Raw genomic sequence first — 23,675 nt, 5'->3', positions numbered from 1 at the left:
CATCACCATACTGGTATCATCACCATACTGGTATCATCACAGCCCTACTCACCATACTGGTATCATCACCATACTGGTATCATCACCATACTGGTATCATCACCATACTGGTATCATCACCATACTGGTATCATCACAGCCCTACTCACCATACTGGTATCATCACCATACTGGTATCATCACCATACTGGTATCATCACCATACTGGTATCATCACCATACTGGTATCATCACCATACTGGTATCATCACAGCCCTACTCACCATACTGGTATCATCACCATACTGGTATCATCACCATACTGGTATCATCGCCATACTGGTATCATCGCCATACTGGTATCATCACCATACTGGTATCATCACCATACTGGTATCATCACAGCCCTACTCACCATACTGGTATCATCGCCATACTGGTATCATCACCATACTGGTATCATCACCATACTGGTATCATCACAGCCCTACTCACCATACTGGTATCATCACCATACTGGTATCATCACCATACTGGTATCATCACCATACTGGTATCATCTCCATACTGGTATCATCGCCATACTGGTATCATCGCCATACTGGTATCATCACCATACTGGTATCATCACAGCCCTACTCACCGTACTGGTATCATCACCATACTGGTATCATCACCATACTGGTATCATCACCCCTATCACCATACTGGTATCATCACCATACTGGTATCATCACCATACTGGTATCATCACAGCCCTACTCACCATACTGGTATCATCACTATACTGGTATCATCACAGCCCTACTCACCATACTGGTATCATCACCATACTGGTATCATCACCATACTGGTATCATCACAGCCCTACTCACCATACTGGTATCATCACTATACTGGTATCATCACAGCCCTACTCACCATACTGGTATCATCACCATACTGGTATCATCACCATACTGGTATCATCACCATACTGGTATCATCACCATACTGGTATCATCACCATACTGGTATCATCACCTTACTGGTATCATCACCATACTGGTATCATCACAGCCCTACTCACCATACTGGTATCATCACTATACTGGTATCATCACCATACTGGTATCATCACAGCCCTACTCACCATACTGGTATCATCACCATACTGGTATCATCACAGCCCTACTCACCGTACTGGTATCATCACCATACTGGTATCATCACCCCTATACTGGTATCATCACCATACCCTATCATCACAGCCCTACTCACCATACTGGTATCATCACTATACTGGTATCATCACCATACTGGTATCATCACAGCCCTACTCACCATACTGGTATAATCACAGCCCTACTCACCATATGGTATGTATTGCCATTCTCGTGATTCTATAAGTATTGTGATTTGATACTGTGATTTTATTGTGATTTGATGTTCCAAACATATTACTCACTATATATCTGCTGCAGAGAGACCAGAGAGAACGTGAGAAAATGAGTTTTGATCAGTCAGGGAAATAAAAGTGTTGAAAACATAAAAATATTTAAAAATGTAAAACAATATATGGAGAAATAGATATAGGATGAAAAATACCAGAGTTTTGGTGCAGGTACAACCTAGCTAACGCTACCTAGTAAAAATAAATTAATAGAAGTATCAAAGTAGTCAAAGTATCGATATAATATCGTCAAAAATAATACTGCGATATGTAACTATCAATTCCCCTCCATCACCACTATATATAGATTACTGTAGTGCAAAACATAAAACACACTGAATGACAGACAGACAGACAGACAGACACAAACAGAGAGAGAGAGAGACAGAGACACAGAGAGAGACACAGAGATGGACACAAACAGAGAGAGAGAGAGAGAGAGAGAGAGAGAGAGAGAGAGAGGGGGGGGACAGACACAGAGAGAGACACAAACAGAGACACAGAGACACAGACACAGAGAGAGGGACACAGACAGAGAGAGGGGAGAGAGACACAGACACAGAGAGAGGGACACAGACAGAGAGAGAGAGAGAGAGAGAGAGGGACAAAGACAGAGAGAGAGAGAGAGAGAGAGAGAGAGAGAGAGAGAGAGAGAGAGAGACACAGAGAGACAGAGAGACAGAGACAGAGAGACAGAGAGATAGAGAGAGAGAGAGGGGACAAAGACAGAGAGAGACAGAGAGAGAGAGAGAGAGAGGACACAGAGAGACAGAGAGAGAGAGAGAGAGAGAGAGAGAGACACAGAGAGACAGAGAGACAGAGAGACAGAGAGACAGAGAGATAGAGAGAGAGAGAGGGGACAAAGACAGAGAGAGACAGAGAGAGAGAGAGAGAGAGAGAGAGACACAGAGAGACAGAGAGAGACAGAGGCGCCGTAGTTAATCTATAACCCCAGCCTGAAGGGGAAACCAAGGCCAGGACCAACACCACTAAAGATCAATATGTCCACACTCATCTGCCCCCTTATCAACAGTCCTCTGAACACTATCGATACTGCAAACAATTCATCTATTGTGTCATTGCATTATGATTCATGACATCACAAGGCTGTGCTCCCATGTCTGGTTCACACATTCAACTGTAAAAAGGCACAATCTGTAGTTGAATTTGTGTTTAAAAGTATTGGATAGGCAGGACTGAGCTGTACTCTGACTGGCTGGAATGGAACGGTTTGTTCCGTGTGTTTTGTTTGAGAAGTTACACATATCCCCTTTAAAATGCCTCTCCAAGCTTCACTATTGACACCTGTGTCAAACTAGATTGTCCAAGGTATTGAGCTTCCCTATTGACACCAGTATCAAACTAGATTGTCCAAGGTATTGAGCTTCCCTACACCTGTTGACACCAGTATCAAACTAGATTGTCCAAGGTATTGAGCTTCACTACTGACACCAGTATCAAACTAGATTGTCCAAGGTATTGAGCTTCACTACAATCTACAACACCACAGAATTACACATGGAATAAACAAACATACAGTCAATAATACAGTAGAAATGTCTATATACAGTGTGTGCAAATGAGGTAAGATAAGGGAGGTGAGGCAATAAATAGGCCATGGTGGTGAAGTAATTACAATATAGCAATTAAACACTGGAGTGATAGAGACTGGATTAATATATGTGCAGAAGATGAATGTGCAAGTAGAGATACTGGGGTGCAAAGGAGCAAAAATAAAAACAATATGGGGATGAGGTAGTTGGGTGGGCTATTTACAGATGGGCTATGTACAGGTGCAGTGATCTGTAAGCTGCTCTGACAGCTGACGCTTAAAGTTAGTGAGGGAGATATGAGTCTCCAGCTTCAGTGATTTTTGCAGTTCGTTCCAGTCATTGGCAGCAGAGAACTGGAAGGAAAGGCGGCCAAAGTAGGAATTGGCTTTGGGGCTACATATTGAGAAGGTGTGATGATGACTAGGAATTACAAGGAGAACTGAGACTATACACTGAGTATACAAAACATTAGGAACGGTGTCGAAAGCGTTCCACAGGGATGCTGGCCCATGTTGACTCCAATGCTTCCCACAGTTGTGTCAAGTTGGCTGGATGTCCTTTTGGACCAATCTGTTGAGCGTGAAAAACCCATCAGAGTTGAAGTTCTTGACACAAACTGGTGCGCCTGGCACCTACTACCACACCCCGTTTAACGGCACTTAAATATTATTTTGTCTTGCCCTTTCACCCTCTGAATGGCAAAGATACACAATCCATGTCTCAATTGCTTCAAGGATTGAAAATCCTTATTTCACCTATTTCAACTAGGCTTCATCTGCACTGATTGAAGTGGAATTAACAAGTGACATCAATAAGGGATCATAGCTTTCACCCAGTTTTTTTTTTTACCTTTATTTAACTAGGCAAGTCAGTTAAGAACAAATTCTTATTTTCAATGACGGCCTAGGAACAGTGGGTTAACTGCCTGTTCAGGGGCAGAACGACAGATTTGTACCTTGTCAGCTCGGGATTTGAACTTGCAACCTTTCAGTTACTAGTCCAACGCTCTAACCACTAGGCTACCCTGCCGCCCCAATCAGTCAGTCTATCATGGGAAGAGTTCCTAATGTTTTTTTACACTCAGTGTTTAACAAGGTGTGATGACTGAATTACAAGGTGTGTGATGACTGAATTACAAGGTGTGTGATGACTGAATTACAAGGGAGACAGGTAGAAGTCAAACTACGATAAGAAGGTGTGATGAATGATAAGGAAGAGCGGGATCAACAGGAGAGAGGTAGAAGTCAAACTACAGTAAGAAGGTGTGATGAATGATAAGGAAGAGCGGGATCAACAGGAGAGAGGTAGAAGTCAAACTACAGTAAGAAGGTGTGATGAATGCTAAGGAAGAGCGGGATCAACAGGAGACAGGTGCGACCTTCCTCCAGGTCTGTGTTATGATGACGTTGCAGTAGGGCAGGTTCAGCAACCGCTCCCAGAATGACATAAGACCACACTACTGTCTTTCTCCCACCACCTCACTGTTAGTCCCGGACTAAAATACAAGTTGACTTCAAGTTGGTTCTCAGTTGAAACATCAGGTTAAGGAGGACCTGGGGGGGAGGGGGGGGGGGGGGTATTTCCAGGGCCCCGCCTGGAAAATGACTGAGCTAGGGGAAACACTGACACGGAACGCCTAGTTCCTAAAGCCTAGTTCCTAAAGCCTAGTTCCTAAAGCCCAGACCGGTTGGGTGAGTTGGTACAGTACTGTGTCTTGAGTATGACTCAGGTGCGTCAGGAACCAGTCTAGCACATTCCAAGACTGCCGTCATGACGATCTCTCTCTGAAGAGGAAGCATATCAACATCCTTCTCCTTTCACCGAGCACGGAAACTCAGTCAAGAACTGAACCTTCTCACGTCACACAGCACCCAAAACAGATCGGATTCAGTCATTGTTATATTAAATACTGTTTGATATGTCAGCCTAGGTACTGATTCAATGCAACAACACACACCCATAATAATCTGATGACTGTGTCTAGTCACGATGACATGTCAACACTAGTTGTTGCAGCTGCATGGCTTCATATTAAGTGTTATGACATGTTTGATTCAAATGCCTTGGTGTGAGGAGGTAAAGGCCAGATGCCTTGGCGTGAGGAGGTAAAGGCCAGATGCCTTGGTGTGAAGAGGTAAAGGCCAGATGCCTTGGTGTGAGGAGGTAAAGGCCAGATGCCTTGGTGTGAGGAGGTAAAGGCCAGATGCCTTGGTGTGAAGAGGTAAAGGCCAGATGCCTTGGCGTGAGGAGGTAAAGGCCAGATGCCTTGGTGTGAGGAGGTAAAGGCCAGATGCCTTGGTGTGAAGAGGTAAAGGCCAGATGCCTTGGTGTGAAGAGGTAAAGGCCAGATGCCTTGGTGTGAGGAGGTAAAGGCCAGATGCCTTGGCGTGAAGAGGTAAAGGCCAGATGCCTTGGCGTGAGGAGGTAAAGGCCAGATGTCTTGCCAACAGACTGTTGTTTGATGTGAGGAGGTAAAGACCAGATGCCTTGGTGTGAAGAGGTAAAGGCCAGATGCCTTGGTGTGAAGAGGTAAAGGCCAGATGCCTTGGTGTGAAGAGGTAAAGGCCAGATGCCTTGGTGTGAGGAGGTAAAGGCCAGATGTCTTGTTGTGATGTGAGGAGGTAAAGACCAGATGCCTTGGTGTGAAGAGGTAAAGGCCAGATGCCTTGGCGTGAGGAGGTAAAGGCCAGATGCCTTGGCGTGAGGAGGTAAAGGCCAGATGCCTTGGCGTGAGGAGGTAAAGGCCAGATGCCTTGGCGTGAGGAGGTAAAGGCCAGATGCCTTGGCGTGAGGAGGTAAAGGCCAGATGCCTTGGCGTGAGGAGGTAAAGGCCAGATGCCTTGGCGTGAGGAGGTAAAGGCCAGATGCCTTGGCGTGAAGAGGTAAAGGCCAGATGCCTTGGTGTGAGGAGGTAAAGGCCAGATGCCTTGGTGTGAGGAGGTAAAGGCCAGATGCCTTGGCGTGAAGAGGTAAAGGCCAGATGCCTTGGCGTGAAGAGGTAAAGGCAAGATGCCTTGGTGTGAGGAGGTAAAGGCCAGATGCCTTGGCGTGAAGAGGTAAAGGCCAGATGCCTTGGTGGTGTGAGGAGGTAAAGACCAGATGCCTTGGTGTGAAGAGGTAAAGGCCAGATGCCTTGGTGTGAAGAAGTAAAGGCCAGATGCCTTGGTGTGAAGAGGTAAAGGCCAGATGCCTTGGTGTGAAAGGTAAAGGCCAGATGCCTTGGTGTGAAGAGGTAAAGGCCAGATGCCTTGGTGTGAGGTGGTAAAGGCCAGATGCCTTGGTGTGAGGTGGTAAAGGCCAGATGCCTTGGTGTGAGGAGGTAAAGGCCAGATGCCTTGGTGTGAAGAGGTAAAGGCCAGATGCCTTGGTGTGAAGAGGTAAAGGCCAGATGCCTTGGTGTGAAGAGGTAAAGGCCAGATGCCTTGGTGTGAAGAGGTAAAGGCCAGATGCCTTGGTGTGAAGAGGTAAAGGCCAGATGCCTTGGTGTGAGGTGGTAAAGGCCAGATGCCTTGGTGTGAGGAGGTAAAGGCCAGATGCCTTGGTGTGAGGAGGTAAAGGCCAGATGCCTTGGTGTGAGGAGGTAAAGGCCAGATGCCTTGGTGTGAGGAGGTAAAGGCCAGATGCCTTGGTGTGAGGAGGTAAAGGCCAGATGCCTTGGTGTGAGGAGGTAAAGGCCAGATGCCTTGGTGTGAGGAGGTAAAGGCCAGATGGCTTGCTGTGAGGAGGTAAAGGCCAGATGTCTTGGTGTGAGGAGGTAAAGGCCAGATGCCTTGGTGTGATGAGGTAAAGGCCAGATGCCTTGGTGTGAGGAGGTAAAGGCCAGATGCCTTGGTGTGAGGAGGTAAAGGCCAGATGGCTTGCTGTGAGGAGGTAAAGGCCAGATGCCTTGCCAACAGACAGCTGTTTGATGTGAGGAGGTGAAGGCCAGATGCAGAAGGAGACCAAGATAAATCATTCTAAATATTCAATATGATTTGACATTTTCCCCTCTGAGATTTATAAAGTAGCCTACCTCTCCATCTAAATATGCATGTATTTATTTATATATCATCTATATCAAGATAATGGAATCTCAATGCTCAGACCACAAAATAAAAAGCTTCAGAGTAAAACAGTTGAGATGACTGATATCAGGATGAGAAAGGCTGGAGGTCGTTGTAACCATGACGCTAAACCACAACAACCCAACACATCTGTTACAGAGCCTTCACATAGTATTCACACCCCTTGACCTTCCACATTTTGTTGCGTTATAGTCTGAATTTAAAATGGATTCAATTGGAATACATAAATATGAGAAGTGGAATTGTGTTTTTAGACATTCATTTAAAAAAAAAACATTAAAAGCTGAAATGTCTTGAGTCAATAAGTATTCAACCCCTGTGTTATGCCAAGCCTAAATACGTTCAGGAGTAAAAATGTCTTGAGTCAATAAGTATTCAACCCCTGTGTTATGCCAAGCCTAAATACGTTCAGGAGTAAAAATGTGTGTAACAAGTCACATAAGTTGCATGGACTCAGTCTGTGTGCATTTAACAGTGTTTAACATGATTTTTGAATAACTACCTCATCTCTGTACCCCAATATACATACAATTATCTCTAAGGTCCCTCAGTCAAGCAGTGAATTTCAAACACAGATTCGACTACAAAGACCAACGAGGCACTAAAGTAAAACTGCAAAGAAATGTGGCAAAGCAATTAACTATTTGTCCTGAAAACAAAGTGGTACGTTTGGGGCAAATCCAATACATTACTGAGTACCACTGTCCATGTTTTCAAGCATAGTGGCGGCTGTGTCATGTTATGGGTATGGCTTATAATTGTTAAGACCTGGGGAGTTTTTCAGGATAAAAAGAAACGGAATGGCGACTAAGCACAGGCAAAATCCTAGAGGAAAAACCTGGTTCAGTCTGCTTTCCACCAGACACTGGGAGATGAATTCACCTTTCAGCAGGACAATAACCTCAAACACAAGGCCAAATCTACACTGGAGTTGCTTACCAAGACGACATTGATTGTTCCTGAGTGACATACAGTTTTGACTAAAATAGGTTTGAAAATCTATGGCAAGACTTGACACTGACAGAGCTTGAATATTTTGTTTAACAATATCTCTAATGTACAGAGCTGTATAGGAGGAGACTCCCTCTATCCCTGTGGGCATCACATCCCACACACACACACTGCCCCCACCCACCCCCTCTCTCTCCGTTTGCTTTGCGGCTTGTTCATGCGTGGGCACAGTTGACTCTGGCACCTCTATTCTCCCACAGCAGAACAGAGCTGGAGGCAATGACGGGGAAGATTCCACCTGCCGAGTCCAGCCAGGCGAGCTGAGCCAGCAGCGTGAAGGCATCCTTCCCTCCTCACACAGATCGCATCTGATTGGAGGATTCCACCGGTCGGCCACTTCTCTTACTGACATAACAGTGTTTGCACTATAAAGTAAATACTGTAGAATAGGGCTGATAATAACATCAGACAGAATTAAGCGCCTATGCAGTATGCACTTCCATATAGGATATCCTCTCGTATAGGTCTACGGCCCATTAGGCTATCTGTATGTTGTAGCAAATAACTGAGGAGAGGAACATGCATCTCGTTCAGTTCTAAGAGGTTGAAAATAGTACTATTTGTCATTAGCCTATAGGCTTCCTAAGAAATCAAAATATGTCAATCATAAAGTGACATTGCTTGGCTTTTGTTGACAATAATTCTACATGGGAACCATGGTTTGCACCTTGTCCTGGTAAACTGTAAAATGTGCGTCTCTCTCTGGCACAAGACTCGTATGCTATCAGACAGGTTTCGGAGATAAGCTATCACGCTGAATGGTTTGGAGAGGGAGGCATTCTCCACCGTATCACCTCGGGCGAGCCGTGCGCGCACACCGCGCGCTGGGACGCTTTCCATGCCGAGACAAGCTTTTGAAACGATTATTGTTACGATGAATTATTCACCCATTCTATTCTAACCCCCCTCCCCCCAATAAGTGTAGGGTAGCCTATGCATGCAGATCAAACACATAACTGACATTTTAGATAGTCAGAAAGCAGGTGTCATAACATTACATGCGCTCCAGAGGACAACCGTTTCTGTGCCTTCTATACTTACCCCATTGCCGCGGAGTTTTGGGACAACTCTTCAAGTATAAAAAGGTTGGAAGAAGCGAACTTTTAAAAAACGCAGTGTCTTTAAAAACAATGTAATTAAAATAGATCCAGTCTTGGCATTAGCTATTGGATAAGTCCATTCCAGCGTATCGGCTGCGAGCAAGTAATGCGATCACAGAGAGTAGGGAAATATGATCCCTGCACTCCCTCGCGAGCTGAGCGGCGTTTCGATTCTCCTGATAGTCAAGCGTTCACAGGAAAACCTAATGCCATTTCATTAGCCTAACTTATTTATTCAGATGAGGTGACAACTTATGATCCCACCCGTTCCGTGTCTTCTATCCGCAGCCGCAAGGCGGATAAACGCTGTGCTTTCAAAAAATAATAAGTTATGATGTTCGCTGAATATTCCTTGACTGCTGCGCTGGAGTTGCCTTGCCTCGGATCTGCGCTCTCAGCTCTCTCCCCAATGGGTTAGTGTTTCGTGAGAGGCAGGCAGAGAGCAGCAGTAGCGACACAGTGCGGCTTCCACCTGCTCTCAACAGTCCTGCCTCCCACACAATGATCTCCTTTCTACAGCGTTCTAAGAGCCTGGCATATGAAGTTACACTGTGGTCTATTTCATAACCTATTCTCAGGGGAAACGTGAGAGAGAAAAGTGGACTTTTGGCCTATTTGTGACATGCAATTAAATATGCTCTTCACAAGAAACAATATGTGTTTATTTCAAACTGTGCAAATGCCATTGCATTGATTTGATGTAATTCTGCAGTGATAGACCTAGGCCCAAAATTACAATATAATGCAGGTAGGCATAGGCTAACTGTAGGCTAATTGGCATAGGCTAACCTACTATTCTCAGCACTTACATTTCGTATTGATGGAGACGAGGCTGGTTTTCGGCTCTTTTTCTGATTCAGGCCTCGTTGAGCTGACCACCACCTCAAGTCACATTCCACGCCAATTTACTTCAGGTGGCAGGTGCTTGACTTGATTCTCTGCAACCATCAGGGGTTCAATATCAAGTTTTTATTATTTGACCTACTTCTGATGAATGTCGATTGTTCACTCTTAAGTAATATGTGGAAAAGGTTTGTTGCTAATAGTTGGCGAAATCTCTAAATAAAATGTGTTGACTATTTAAAAAAAAAAAAGGCGTACGCGTGATATCCGGAACCAATTGATATCGGTAGCGTGTTCCTAGAGGGACGTTTTTTGCCGTGGCACTGTTGTTGTCAACATTTTGTCCAGTCGTACATGTCGAAGCTGTCTGCTGAATAATTACAATTTACAGGTAATTTCTTACATTTTGTCTTCGCCGGTTCCTATTGTATGCCATACTTAGCTGCGATGTAACCAATAGTTTTTACAACAATGTCAAAACTAAAGTTATATTGGCTGCATCGCAGCTATTCAATACTCGGATATATCTAGCTAGCTACATAGCTTTTATTAGAAAAGCGAAAGTAACTTTGTTCGCCAAATAACGTTTCCCGGATAGTTGATTACGTCAACCAAATCTGGGGTGTATTCATTAGTTGGATTATGTTGCAAAAACGTTTTGTTTGTTGCAAAAAAAGGAAACCCGCTGACCAGCTAGCTAGCAACAACACGTGCGACGCTAATCCACGGCCTTTTCCCGTTATTTCTAAAGATGTTTTTTAAAAAGTAGTGACTATCTGGTATTTCTCTCATTGTAGAATGACAGATGGTCCAGAAACGCCGCCTAACTATGAGGAGCAGTTTGCCCACCGGTTCTCTCTCGAGGACCCGGAGTACCAACAGTACCTGAGTCGCCCCGCCAACCCCCCGCCACTGGTAGAGGACTGGGGGGGGCGTGGAGGTGGAAACAACCGGGGCAGAGACAGCAGGTAAACAACAACGACCTTAACTAGCTGGCTAACTGGGTGCGTTCATCTCATTAAAAGTTTTGCTACATTGTGTGACGGTTTGTACTTGAACAACATGTTTCCTCCACAATCTGAGGTATGGTTGCTCTAGTTTTGTGAGGGTGGTGCAGTGTGGCCTGATTTTAATATGGGTGTGTGAACACTTGAAATCTCTAAACTAGTGCAACACACCTTACAGTAGGCCTGGGCAACTCCAGTCCTCGGGGAGCCTGATTGGTGTCTCACTGTCCCCCCATCCCTACAAACACACCTGATATAAACAAATTGTATTCTAAAATGAAGATCTTGATTATTGGAGTCAGGTGTGTTAGTTGTGGATGGCGGGGTGTGACCCCCCCCAAGCAAGCCCCCAGAGTACTGGCGTTGCCCAGGCCTGCCTACTCCTACTGTGCTACCACAACCGTGTGGTTCTTCAACTGGATCGTTCAGAACACCACTGTTTCTGTTCAATCAAATGTTGCACACCGTTTTGATCTGCTGAACGCAGCCATGTCTTGTCTCTTCATCATTAATATATTTAACACAGTATTGGACTGCTAACTACGACCATATTATTCTGTGCCATAGTAAGTACAGGACATTTCCAGAAGTGTTTCTGCACAACAATAGCAGCTGGTCTGATATGTCATTCTACAGTTTACTGGGATGGATAACATGTTCGTTTGGTTGACGTGTTTTTTTTTCTTCTCACTCCCCCCCCCCACATCTCTTTCTCTCTCTTCCTCCCTCTGTTCTTCAGATCACAGGACCGTGGCGGGTACAGGGGCCGGGGTTGGGGAGGGGACAGGGGCGGGGGTTGGGGAGGGGACAGGGACCGCGGAGGGGATAGGGACCGCGGAGGGGATAGGGACCGCGGGGGAGACAGGGACAGGCGTTACGGCCAGGGTGGTGGTGGGCATCAGTCTGGAAGATACAACTCCTACAACCAGAGACCATCACATTACGACCGCTACTGAACTCCTCTTACTGTGGAGTGACCCCATTCACATCACCCCGGGGCTCTCCAACCCTGTTCCTAGAGGGAGACCCTCCTGTAGGTTTAAACTCCAACCCTGTTCCTAGAGGGAGACCCTCCTGTAGGTTTAAACTCCAACCCTGTTCCTAGAGGGAGACCCTCCTGTAGGTTTAAACTCCAACCCTGTTCCTAGAGGGAGACCCTCCTGTAGGTTTCAACTCCAACCCTGTTCCTAGAGGGAGACCCTCCTGTAGGTTTAAACTCCAACCCTGTTCCTGGAGAGAGACCCTCCTGTAGGTTTTCACTCCAACCCTGTTCCTGGAGAGAGACCCTCTTGTAGGTTTTCACTCCAACCCTGTTCCTGGAGAGAGACCCTCTTGTAGGTTTAAATTCCAACCCTGTTCCTGGAGAGAGACCCTCCTGTAGGTTAAACTCCAACCCTGTTCCTGGAGAGAGACCCTCCTGTAGGTTTTCACTCCAACCCTGTTCCTGGAGAGAGACCCTCTTGTAGGTTTAAATTCCAACCCTGTTCCTGGAGAGAGACCCTCCTGTAGGTTTAAACTCCAACCCTGTTCCTGGAGAGAGACCCTCCTGTAGGTTAAACTCCAACCCTGTTCCTGGAGAGAGACCCTCCTGTAGGTTTAAACTCCAACCCCAGGTGTAACTAACCTGATTCAGTTTATCAACAAGATAATTATTAGAACCAGGTGCGTTTGACTAGAGTTGGACTAAAAACTCTCCAGGAACAGGGTTGGAGTTGAGACCTACAGGAGGGTAGCTCTCCAGGAACAGGGTTGGAGTTGAGACCTACAGGAGGGTAGCTCTCCAGGAACAGGGTTGGAGTTGAAACCTACTGGAGGGTACCTCTCCAGGAACAGGGTTGGAGACCCCTGCGTTATTACACACACACACACACTGTGGCCGTAGCAGGTCAATCTGATCTCTCACCTCTTCCAGATGTAATATTGTATTGATCAGTGATGTCATGCTCTAATCCACACGGAACAGGATTACAACAGTGGTATTGATTATTCCAGCCAGTAGTCTGGGCATAGAGACAAACTATTTTTTCTATTGGCCCTTTTCTATAGTAGTGCACTATATAGGGAATAGGGCTCTGGTCTATAGTAGTGCCACTATATAGGGAACAGGGCTCTGGTCTATAGTAGTACCACTATATAGGGAACAGGGCTCTGGTCTATAGTAGTACCACTATATAGGGAATAGGGCTCTGGTCTATAGTAGTACCACTATATAGGGAATAGGGCTCTGGTCTATAGTAGTACCACTATATAGGGAACAGGGCTCTGGTCTATAGTAGTACCACTATATAGGGAACAGGGCTCTGGTCTATAGTAGTACCACTATATAGGGAATAGGGCTCTGGTCTATAGTAGTACCACTATATAGGGAACAGGGCTCTGGTCTATAGTAGTACCACTATATAGGGAATAGGTTGCCATTTGGGACATAATCAGTGCAGCAGAGTCAAATGTAATGTTTAAGATGCTCATCTTTGCTACTAGTGTGATGAACTGTGTTGATGGGCATGTGGTGCATTGTGGGGTGATTCTCTTGTTTTCATTTAGTTTGTTTGTCTTGACTCCTAAGACAACATATTCAGCTGGTCTGGATGTTGATACGGTGTCATTGAATCAATCTAAAAAATGTGTAATGAATGAAACCACATTTGAACAGTCAATGTAATCTACTTTCTTACGTCACGAATATGCTTGTTCTTTCCAGTTGAATATGTGACTTGGAATTGTAATCAGTAACACCATTTATTTTTTTTTGTCTGAAAAATACAAATATAAAAATTGTCTTTGTGTCTCTCTCTCTCTCTCCCATTTTCTTGAGCCTCTTGAAACATGGGATTTTGAAGCCTTTTAAACATGCTTTATGTCCAGAGGGTGTATTCATTTGTTTTCCACTGTAGCAAAGTATTTTGCAACTGGAATCGTTAACTTCAAACATAAAAAAAAAACTTTTTTATGCAATGAAAATGAGAGTTTCTTATTGGATGAATTCAGTTAGGTCCCTCCCTGTTTTATTTCTGTTATGGGATGTTGAACCCCTTTTGAACACGCTTTGTAGTCCAATAATAGTATTGGCTTAATCTGGGTCCTCACAACCACCCCTCGGTGTTAAGAATAGCAGCAGCGTACTAAAATCCTACGTTTAGGGTCAGAGCCCTGGTCAAAAGTAGTGCTCTGTATACGGAAATGAGGGGGAGTGATTTGGGACACATCATCCGTCTGTTGGGTTATATAATGAATGACGACCTGCAGTAGGGAGGGTGTCGAGCACTACATCGTGGGTGGCAACGTCTCTTTAAACCCTACTTAACACCGGTGACTAATGGCTAATACTGCACCAGGCACAGATCTAGGATCAGCTTTCCATTCCCAAATCAGAACCGTTAGCTGGAGAGTAACATAGAACTGACCTTAGATCAGTCTAGCCTGTTAGGGCCAACGTCACCCTTGATATGAGTGGAGAGTTAAGTCTCCTTCGTCCTAATTATGAATGACTCATCACGGCTGCTGCTGTATCACTATGAGCCAAGATGGCTGTCTGTGGTGGTCCACTCCCAATTAAAGTGGTACTTAGAGCAGAGAGCTCAGTTTCTCAGGCCTCCTCGACTGCTGCTGTATGAGGTCACCCACTGCCCTGCAGCCCACTCACATCCTGTGATGTAACCACAGAGCTCCAGTTGTTTTGTGTTTATTCTAGTGTGAATATACTGTGTAAAAACATAAAGGCATCATCTCATAGCGTTGTACATTCCTGACTACAACAGTTTGTATAACCAGAGAGAGTAATTTGTGTGTCTTCGTTGAGCGTGATGTGGTGTAAAAACATAAAGGCATCATCTTACATCCTCGTAAACCTCTGACTACAGTGATTCTACTATCAGTAAAACTACAACACAGTAGCTTTATCTTACAACATCTGTGTTGTTTCCATACGGACAGAACTAATGCACAGGGTAATATGAAGGAAAAACAACTCTGTTAATAAATCACAACTTTTCCCAGCGCTTTGGTGTGGTGATGAGAGGAGCTGAAAGATGTGATGAGAGGAGCTGAAAGATGAGAGGAGCTGAAAGATGTGGCGTTGAGAGGAGCTGAAAGATGTGGCGATGAGAGGAGCTGAAAGATGTGGCAATGAGAGGAGCTGAAAGATGTGACGATGAGAGGAGCTGAAAGATGTGACGTTGAGAGGAGCTGAAAGATGAGAGGAGCTGAAAGATGTGACGTTGAGAGGAGCTGAAAGATGTGGCAATGAGAGGAGCTGAAAGATGTGACGATGAGAGGAGCTGAAAGATGTGACGTTGAGAGGAGCTGAAAGATGAGAGGAGCTGAAAGATGTGACGTTGAGAGGAGCTGAAAGATGTGGTGATGAGAGGAGCTGAAAGATGTGATGAGAGGAGCTGAAAGATGTGGCGTTGAGAGGAGCTGAAAGATGTGGCGATGAGAGGAGCTGAAAGATGTGGCAATGAGAGGAGCTGAAAGATGAGAGGAGCTGAAAGATGTGGCGTTGAGAGGAGCTGAAAGATGTGGCGATGAGAGGAGCTGAAAGATGAGGTGATGAGAGGAGCTGAAAGATGAGAGGAGCTGAAAGATGTGGCGTTGAGAGGAGCTGAAAGATGCATGGATGTTGTCGCTGTATGGCTGCAGGTATTAGACAGCTAGGGCCTCTCCTGTCACCCAATAGGACACGAGGCATGGATGTTGTCGCTGTATGGCTGCAGGTATTAGACAGCTAGGGCCTCTCCTGTCACCCAATAGGAAACGAGGCATGGATGTTGTCGCTGTATGGCTGCAGGTATTAGACAGCTAGGGCCTCTCCTGTCACCCAATAGGAAACGAGGCATGGATGTTGTCGCTGTATGGCTGCAGGTATTAGACAGCTAGGGCCTCTCCTGTCACCCAATAGGAAACGAGGCATGGATGTTGTCGCTGTATGGCTGCAGGTATTAGACAGCTAGGGCCTCTCCTGTCACCCAATAGGAAACGAGGCATGGATGTTGTCGCTGTGTGGCTGCAGGTATTAGACAGCTAGGGCTTCTCCTGTCACCCAATAGGAAACGAGGCATGACACAGCGCACACTATTCTTCACTGACTGTCTGGTTTACTTAGTTGATTGGCTGAATCAGATGTGTTAGTACTGGGTTGGAATAAAAGCCTGCAAACCCTGAGACTGAGGAGATCCAGAAACATGGTTGAATAAAAACCCCGATTCTGTCGTCAACAAATACACCTGTTGTTTCAGTAAATATATCTCTGCGGGAGTGAAACTTGATTCATAAAATCAAGGGCTTGACGAGCAGTTGATTAGTTAATTAGATTGAATGTGGAACAAAACACGTTGACCAAGGCCCCCCTGTAGTAATCCACAAAGCAACTCAAGAGTAGGAGTGCAGATCTAGGATCTGTCCATATTGATCTGAATCGTTATGATCTAACAGACAAAACTGATCTTAGATAAGAACTCTGAGACTGGATCACGGGGCCCTTGGTCTGCGTATTAAACGGCACCCTTTATAGTGTACTATTTTTAGTTTTAAACAGGGCCTAAATGTGGTGGGGGAAGGGTTAACGGCTGGCCCGAGTGGTGCTCTGCAAAGAGAGGTGCAATCAGCTGTGATGATAGGAAGACAGGGAGGGAGGGAGGGATGAGGGGAGAGAGGGATACTGGAGCGCGGCGGGGGGAGGACTGCTGTCACTACAGTAATCATTTCAGATTAGCCTAACTTCACTTTAGCCCTGGCAACAGCATCCTCAGAGAGGGAGGAGGGGAAAGACAAGGAGAGAGAGAGAGAGAGACTGACTTGAGAGATGGACCAAAGGAGGAGAGGAAAGGGGACAAGAGAGAACTAGAGACAAGAGGGAGATACAGAAAGACGGAGATGATGACATATAGTTAAAGAGAGAAACGAGAGACCAAAACAGGTCTCTGAGAAAGGGATGAACGGGGTAGAGAGAGAGCGAGAGGATTAGAAGAATTAGTACAGCTGCTTAGCTCTCTGACTGTCTCATCCTAAACGACGTCTTCACTGCTCAAAGAAAGTTTTCCTTCAGAGAAGTTAGGGATTTTATTTTGGGGTTTTTAAACTAAAGTACAGGAGTACATACTGCTGCTACTGCTGCCCACTAATACAGACAACACAACTAGGCCACCCGGAAATGTTCATGTTGACATCTCCATTGGTGGTAATCGGCCATTTTAACGTTGGCCGAGTGTGTTCAGCATTATTCCCCAGTACAGATGTAGGAGCTTAATTTGAACCAGTTTGCTACAGCAGGAAAATAATCCTGCAGCAAACAGGAAATTTGAATTATCCCAATTTGTAAGTCGCTCTGGATAAGAGCGTCTGCTAAATGACTTAAATGTAATGTAAATGTATTATTAATGGACATTTGTGTATGGGGTTGATACAGTTTTCTGTAGGGCAACTTAAACATGACATTTCAAAGTGGAAATAACTCACTTTTAGAAGCATTTTTAAAACTCAAATACATTGCAAGTTTTCATTTCCTGCTTTGCAGGAAAATTCTCAGCTGCAACAGGACTGTCAAGAGATACTGCTTGATTCTTCATGTAGGAGTTATAAGATACTTTTCTACTTCTCAAAGGACATAAACATTTAAGAAGTATTACAGGGAAGAAATCAACATACATTTGACACAGAGCTCAGTGGCTCTCTCTGAATCCTGTCCACACCCACATACCACTGCTTAAGTATTTAAGTCATTACATTATGGAGGTGTTGGAGAGTGCTGGTGGTATATGAGGTGAGGAGAAGGGGGAGGTGGAGTGAGACAGAGATAAAGTTATAGGAGATCAGGTGGAGTGAGACAGAGATAATGGTATAGGAGGTGAGGTGAGGAGAGGAGGAGTGAGACAGAGATAAAGGTATAGGAGGAGAGGAGGAGGGAGACAGAGAAGGGTAAAGGAGAAGAGGGAGAGGGAGTGGTGGAGTGAGACAGAGATAAAGGTATAGGAGGTGAGGAGGAGGGAGACAGAGAAGGGTAAAGGAGAAGGGGGAGAGGGAGTGGTGGAGTGAGACAGAGATAATGTTATAGGAGGAGAGGAGGAGGGAGTGGTGGAGTGAGACAGAGATAAAGGTATAGGAGGTGAGGAGGGAGTGGTGGAGTGAGACAGAGATAAAGGTATAGGAGGTGAGGAGGGAGTGGTGGAGTGAGACAGAGATAAAGGTATAGGAGGAGGAAGTGGTGGAGTGAGACAGAGATAAAGGTATAGGAGGAGGGAGTGGTGGAGTGAGACAGAGATAAAGGTATAGGAGGTGAGGAGGGAGTGGTGGAGTGAGACAGAGATAAAGGTATAGGAGGTGAGGAGGAGGGAGACAGAGAAGGGTAAAGGAGAAGGGGGAGAGGGAGTGGTGGAGTGAGACAGAGATAAAGTTATAGGAGGAGAGGAGGAGGGAGTGGTGGAGTGAGACAGAGATAAAGGTATAGGAGGTGAGGAGGGAGTGGTGGAGTGAGACAGAGATAAAGGTATAGGAGGTGAGGAGGGAGTGGTGGAGTGAGACAGAGATAAAGGTATAGGAGGAGGAAGTGGTGGAGTGAGACAGAGATAAAGGTATAGGAGGAGGGAGTGGTGGAGTGAGACAGAGATAAAGGTATAGGAGGTGAGGAGGGAGTGGTGGAGTGAGACAGAGATAAAGGTATAGGAGGTGAGGAGGGGGTGGTGGAGTGAGACAGAGATAAAGGGTTAGGAGATGAGGAGGAGGGAGTGGTGGAGTGAGACAGAGATAAAGGTATAGGAGGAGAGGGAGAGGGAGTGGTGGAGTGAGACAGAGATAAAGGTATAGGAGGAGGGAGTGGTGGAGTGAGACAGAGATAAAGGGTTAGGAGGAGGGAGTGGTGGAGTGAGACAGAGATAAAGGTATAGGAGGAGGGAGTGGTGGAGTGAGACAGAGATAAAGGTATAGGAGGTGAGGAGGGGGTGGTGGAGTGAGACAGAGATAAAGGGTTAGGAGATGAGGAGGAGGGAGTGGTGGAGTGAGACAGAGATAAAGGTATAGGAGGAGAGGGAGAGGGAGTGGTGGAGTGAGACAGAGATAAAGGTATAGGAGGAGGGAGTGGTGGAGTGAGACAGAGATAAAGGGTTAGGAGGAGGGAGTGGTGGAGTGAGACAGAGATAATGGTATAGGAGGAGAGGGAGTGGTGGAGGGAGACAGAGATAAAGGTATAGGAGGTGAGGAGGGAGTGGTGGAGTGAGATAGAGATAAAGGTATAGGAGGAGGGAGTGGTGGAGTGAGACAGAGATAAAGGTATAGGAGGAGAGGGAGTGGTGGAGTGAGACAGAGATAAAGGTATAGGAGGAGGGAGTGGTGGAGTGAGACAGAGATAAAGGTATAGGAGGAGAGGGAGAGGGAGTGGTGGAGTGAGACAGAGATAAAGGTATAGGAGGAGGGAGTGGTGGAGTGAGACAGAGATAAAGGTATAGGAGGTGAGGAGGGGGTGGTGGAGTGAGACAGAGATAAAGGGTTAGGAGATGAGGAGGAGGGAGTGGTGGAGTGAGACAGAGATAAAGGTATAGGAGGTGAGGAGGGGGTGGTGGAGTGAGACAGAGATAAAGGGTTAGGAGATGAGGAGGAGGGAGTGGTGGAGTGAGACAGAGATAAAGGTATAGGAGGAGAGGGAGTGGTGGAGTGAGACAGAGATAAAGGTATAGGAGGAGGGAGTGGTGGAGTGAGACAGAGATAAAGGGTTAGGAGGAGGGAGTGGTGGAGTGAGACAGAGATAATGGTATAGGAGGAGAGGGAGTGGTGGAGGGAGACAGAGATAAAGGTATAGGAGGTGAGGAGGGAGTGGTGGAGTGAGACAGAGATAAAGGGTTAGGAGGAGGGAGTGGTGGAGTGAGACAGAGATAATGGTATAGGAGGAGAGGGAGTGGTGGAGTGAGACAGAGATAAAGGTATAGGAGGTGAGGAGGGAGTGGTGGAGTGAGACAGAGATAAAGGTATAGGAGGTGAGGAGGGAGTGGTGGAGTGAGACAGAGATAACGGTATAGGAGGAGGGAGTGGTGGAGTGAGACAGAGATAAAGGTATAGGAGGAGGGAGTGGTGGAGGGAGACAGAGATAAAGGTGTAGGAGGTGAGGAGGAGGGAGAGGTGGAGTGAGACAGAGATAATGGTATAGGAGGAGAGGGAGTGGTGGAGTGAGACAGAGATAACGGTATAGGAGGTGAGGAGGAGGGAGACAGAGATAATGGTATAGGAGGAGAGGTTGAGTGAGACAGAGATAAAGGGTTAGGAGGTGAGGAGGAGGGAGAGGTGGAGTGAGACAGAGATAACATTGGACACTCTATGGAACAAAAAGCCTTCGCTATATCATCCTGGAATATCCAAGGCTTGAGGTCATCTGCCTTTGGCCTAAAGAGCAGGAACCCGGACTTCACCAAAGAAATCGGTAATACAGACATTGTCATCCTGCAAGAAACCTGGTATAGAGGAGACAGACCCACTGGTTGCCCTCTAGGTTACAGAGAGCTGGTAGTCCCATCTACCAAACTACCAGGTGTGAAACAGGGAAGGGACTCAGGGGGTATGCTAATTTGGTATAGAGCAGACCTAACTCACTCCATTAAATTAATCAAAACAGGAACATTCTACATTTGGCTAGAAATTCAAAAGGAAATTATCCTAACAGAGAAAAATGTCCTCCTGTGTGCTACCTATATCCCCCCACTAGAATCCCCATATTTTAATGAAGACAGCTTCGAGAGGGGGAAATAAATCATTTTCAGGCCCAGGGACAAGTACTAGTCTGTGGTGACCTAAATGCCAGAACCGGACAAGAACCTGCCACCCTCAGCACACAGGGGGACAAACACCTGCCTGCAGGTGACAGCATTCCCTCCCACATATGCCCCCCTAGGCACAACTATGACAACATAACCAACAAAAACGGGTCACAACTCCTGCAGCTCTGTCGCACGCTGGGTATGTACATAGTCAATGGTAGGCTTCGAGGGGACTCCTATGGTAGGTACACTTATAGCCCATCTCTTGGCAGTAGTACTGTAGACTACTTTATCACTGACCTCAACCCAGAGTCTCTCAGAGTGTTCACAGTCAGCCCACTGACACCACTATCAGACCACAGCAAAATCACAATCTACTTAAACAGAGCAATACTCAATCATGAGGCATCAAAGCCAAATGAACTGAGTAACATTAAAAAATGCTATAGATGGAAGGAATGCAGTTTGGAAACCTACAAAAAAACAATTAGGCAACAACAAATTCAATCCCTTGTAGACAACTTCCTGGGTAAAACGCTCCACTGTAATAGTGAAGGTGTAAACTTGGCAGTAGAAAATCTTAACAGTATATTTGACCTCTCAGCTTCCCTATCAAATCTAAAAATCTCATAGAGAAAACCGAAGAAAATTAACAATAATGACAAATGGTTTGATGAAGAATGCAAAAATCTAAGAAAGAAATTGAGAAACCTGTCCAACCAAAAGCATAGAGACCCGGAAAACCTGAGTCTATGCCTTCACTATGGTGAATCACTAAAACAATACAGAAATACACTACGGAAAAAGAAGGAACAGCATGTCAGAAATCAGCTCAATGTAATTAATCCATACATTAATCCATAGACTCTAACCACTTCTGGGAAAATGGAAAACATTAAACAAACAACTACACGAAGAATTATCTATCCAAAATGGAGATGTATGGGTAAACCACTTCTCCAATCTTTTTGGCTCCATAACAAAGAATAAAGAGCAAAAACATATACATGATCAAATACAGATCTTAGAATCAACGATTAAAGACTACCAGAACCCACTGGATTCTCCAATTACATGGAATGAGCTACAGGACAAAACACAAACCCTCCAACCCAAAAAGGCCTGTGGTGTTGATGGTATCCTCAATGGAATGATAAAATATACAGACCACAAATTCCAATTGGCTATACTAAAACTCTTTAACATCATCCTTAGCTCTGGCATCTTCCCCAATATTTGGAACCAAGGACTGATCACCCCAATCCACAAAAGTGGAGACAAATTTGACCCCAATAACTCCTGTGGAGTATGCGTCAACAGTAACCTTGGAAAAATCCTCTGCATTATCATTAACAGCAGACTCGTACATTTCCTCAATGAAAACAATGTACTGAGCAAATGTCAAATTGGCTTTTTACCAAATTACCGTACAACAGACCATGTATTCACCCTGCACTCCAAACAAACCAAAACAAAGGCAAAGTCTACTCATGCTTTGTTGATTTCAAAAAAGCCAATTTGGCATGAGGGTCTGCTATACAAACTGATGGAAAGTGGTGTTGGGGTAAAACATACGACATTATAAAATCCATGTACACAAACAACAAGTGTGCGGTTAAAATTGGCAAAAAACACATTTCTTTCCACAGGGCCGTGGGGTGAGACAGGGATGCAGCTTAAGCCCCACCCTCTTCAACATATATATACCAACGAATTGGCGAGGTTACTAGAACAGTCTGCAGCACCCGGCCTCACCCTACTAGAATCTGAAGTTAAATGTCTGCTGTTTGCTGATGATCTGGTGCTTCTGTCCACAACCAAGGAGGGCCTACAGCAGCACCTAGATCTTCTGTACAGATTCTGTAAGACCTGGGCCCTGACAGTAAATCTCAGTAAGACCAAAATAACAGTGTTCCAAAAAAGGTCCAGTCGCCAGGACCACAAATACAAATTCCATCTAGACACCGTTGCCCTAGAGCACACAAAAAACGATACATACCTTGGCCTAAACATCTGCGCCACAGGTAACTTCCACAAAGCTGTGAACGATCTGAGAGACAAGGCAAGAAGGGCATTCTATGTCATCAAAAGAAACATAAGATTTAACTTACCAATTAGGATCTGGCTAAAAATACTTGAATCAGTCATAGAGCCCTTTAAGTTTGTGAGGTCTGGGGTCCAGCTCCCCAACCAAGAATTCACAAAATGGGACAAAAACAAAATTGAGACTCTGCATGCAGAATTCTGCAAAAAATATCCCCTGTGTACAACGTAGAAGACCAAATAATGCATGCAGAGCAGAATTAGGCCGATACCTGCTAATGATCAATATCCAGAAAAGAGCCGTTAAATTCTACAACCACCTAAAAGGAAGCGATTCCCAAACCTTCCATAACAAAGCCATCACCTACAGAGAGATGAAACTGGAGAAGAGTCCCCTAAGCAAGCTGATCCTGGGGCTCTGTTCACAAATACAAACACACCCCACAGAGCCCCAGGGCAGCAGCACAATTAGACCCAACCAAATCATGAGAAAACAAAAAGATAATTACTTGACACATTGGAAAGAATTAACAATAAAACTGAGCAAACTAGAATGCTATTTGGCCCTAAACAGAGAGTACACAGTGGCAGTGAATCATTTTGCAAGCCCAATTTTTCAGTTTTTGATTTGTTAAAAAAGTTTGAAATATCCAATAAATGTCGTTCCACTTCATGATTGTGTCCCACTTGTTGTTGATTCTTCACAAAAAAATACAGTTTTATATCTTTATGTTTGAAGCCTGAAATGTGGCAAAAGGTCGCAAAGTTCAAGGGGGCCGAATACTTTCGCAAGGCACTGTATATATACAGAGGGAGGGATATACAGAGAGAGAGAGATATTCAGGGAGAGTGACAGAGAGAGGGAGAGATATGCAGTGAGGGAAGAGGACATTTCTGTGGTTGAGGAGG

At 45.3% G+C, this 23,675-nt stretch overlaps 2 protein-coding genes across 5 annotated transcripts in view; one reads left to right on the top strand and one right to left on the bottom strand.

Annotated features, from left to right (window-relative positions):
- The window catches only part of LOC135555122 (homer protein homolog 2-like), a 174,582-nt gene extending 164,938 nt beyond the window's left edge, over positions 1-9,644 (bottom strand). Inside the window, exon 1 of one of the 2 annotated variants that reach the window (XM_064987483.1) lies at positions 9,081-9,644. In XM_064987483.1, the coding sequence (XP_064843555.1) occupies positions 9,081-9,085 (5 nt within the window). In that variant the 5' untranslated portion in view covers positions 9,086-9,644. The remainder of the gene's footprint in view (positions 1-9,080) is intronic. The other variant, XM_064987490.1, reaches the window with a different exon arrangement.
- A 634-nt stretch (positions 9,645-10,278) lies between these two features.
- LOC135555108 (RNA guanine-N7 methyltransferase-activating subunit-like protein) lies at positions 10,279-13,767 on the top strand. Of its 3 annotated transcripts, none has more exons than XR_010457832.1 (4): positions 10,279-10,373; positions 10,780-10,950; positions 11,729-12,498; positions 12,584-13,767. XR_010457832.1 is itself a non-coding variant. In XM_064987469.1 (3 exons), exons 2-3 carry the CDS (start codon positions 10,781-10,783, stop codon positions 11,943-11,945), a joined length of 387 nt encoding a protein of 128 aa, XP_064843541.1. In that variant the 5' UTR covers positions 10,279-10,373; position 10,780; the 3' UTR covers positions 11,946-13,767. The 3 variants fall into 3 exon arrangements, 1 of the variants encoding a protein (XP_064843541.1); XR_010457831.1 differs by having other exon boundaries at positions 11,729-12,541; XM_064987469.1 differs by having other exon boundaries at positions 11,729-13,767.
- Positions 13,768-23,675: the final 9,908 nt, after the last annotated feature.

Source organism: Oncorhynchus masou, chromosome 2, assembly GCF_036934945.1.
Source record: "Oncorhynchus masou masou isolate Uvic2021 chromosome 2, UVic_Omas_1.1, whole genome shotgun sequence".
NCBI classification, from domain to species: Eukaryota; Metazoa; Chordata; class Actinopteri; order Salmoniformes; family Salmonidae; genus Oncorhynchus; species Oncorhynchus masou.
The sequence above is the reverse complement of the archived record's forward strand: the minus strand, read 5'-3'. Positions and strand labels throughout refer to the sequence as shown.

Coding starts and splice junctions, on each gene's coding strand:
- LOC135555108 (XM_064987469.1), top strand. CDS start 10,781: ATGACAGATGGTCCAGAAACGCCGCCTAACTATGAGGAGCAGTTTGCC. Junction 10,951..11,728: donor AACCGGGGCAGAGACAGCAG/GTAAACAACAAC, acceptor TCTGTTCTTCAG/ATCACAGGACCGTGGCGGGT.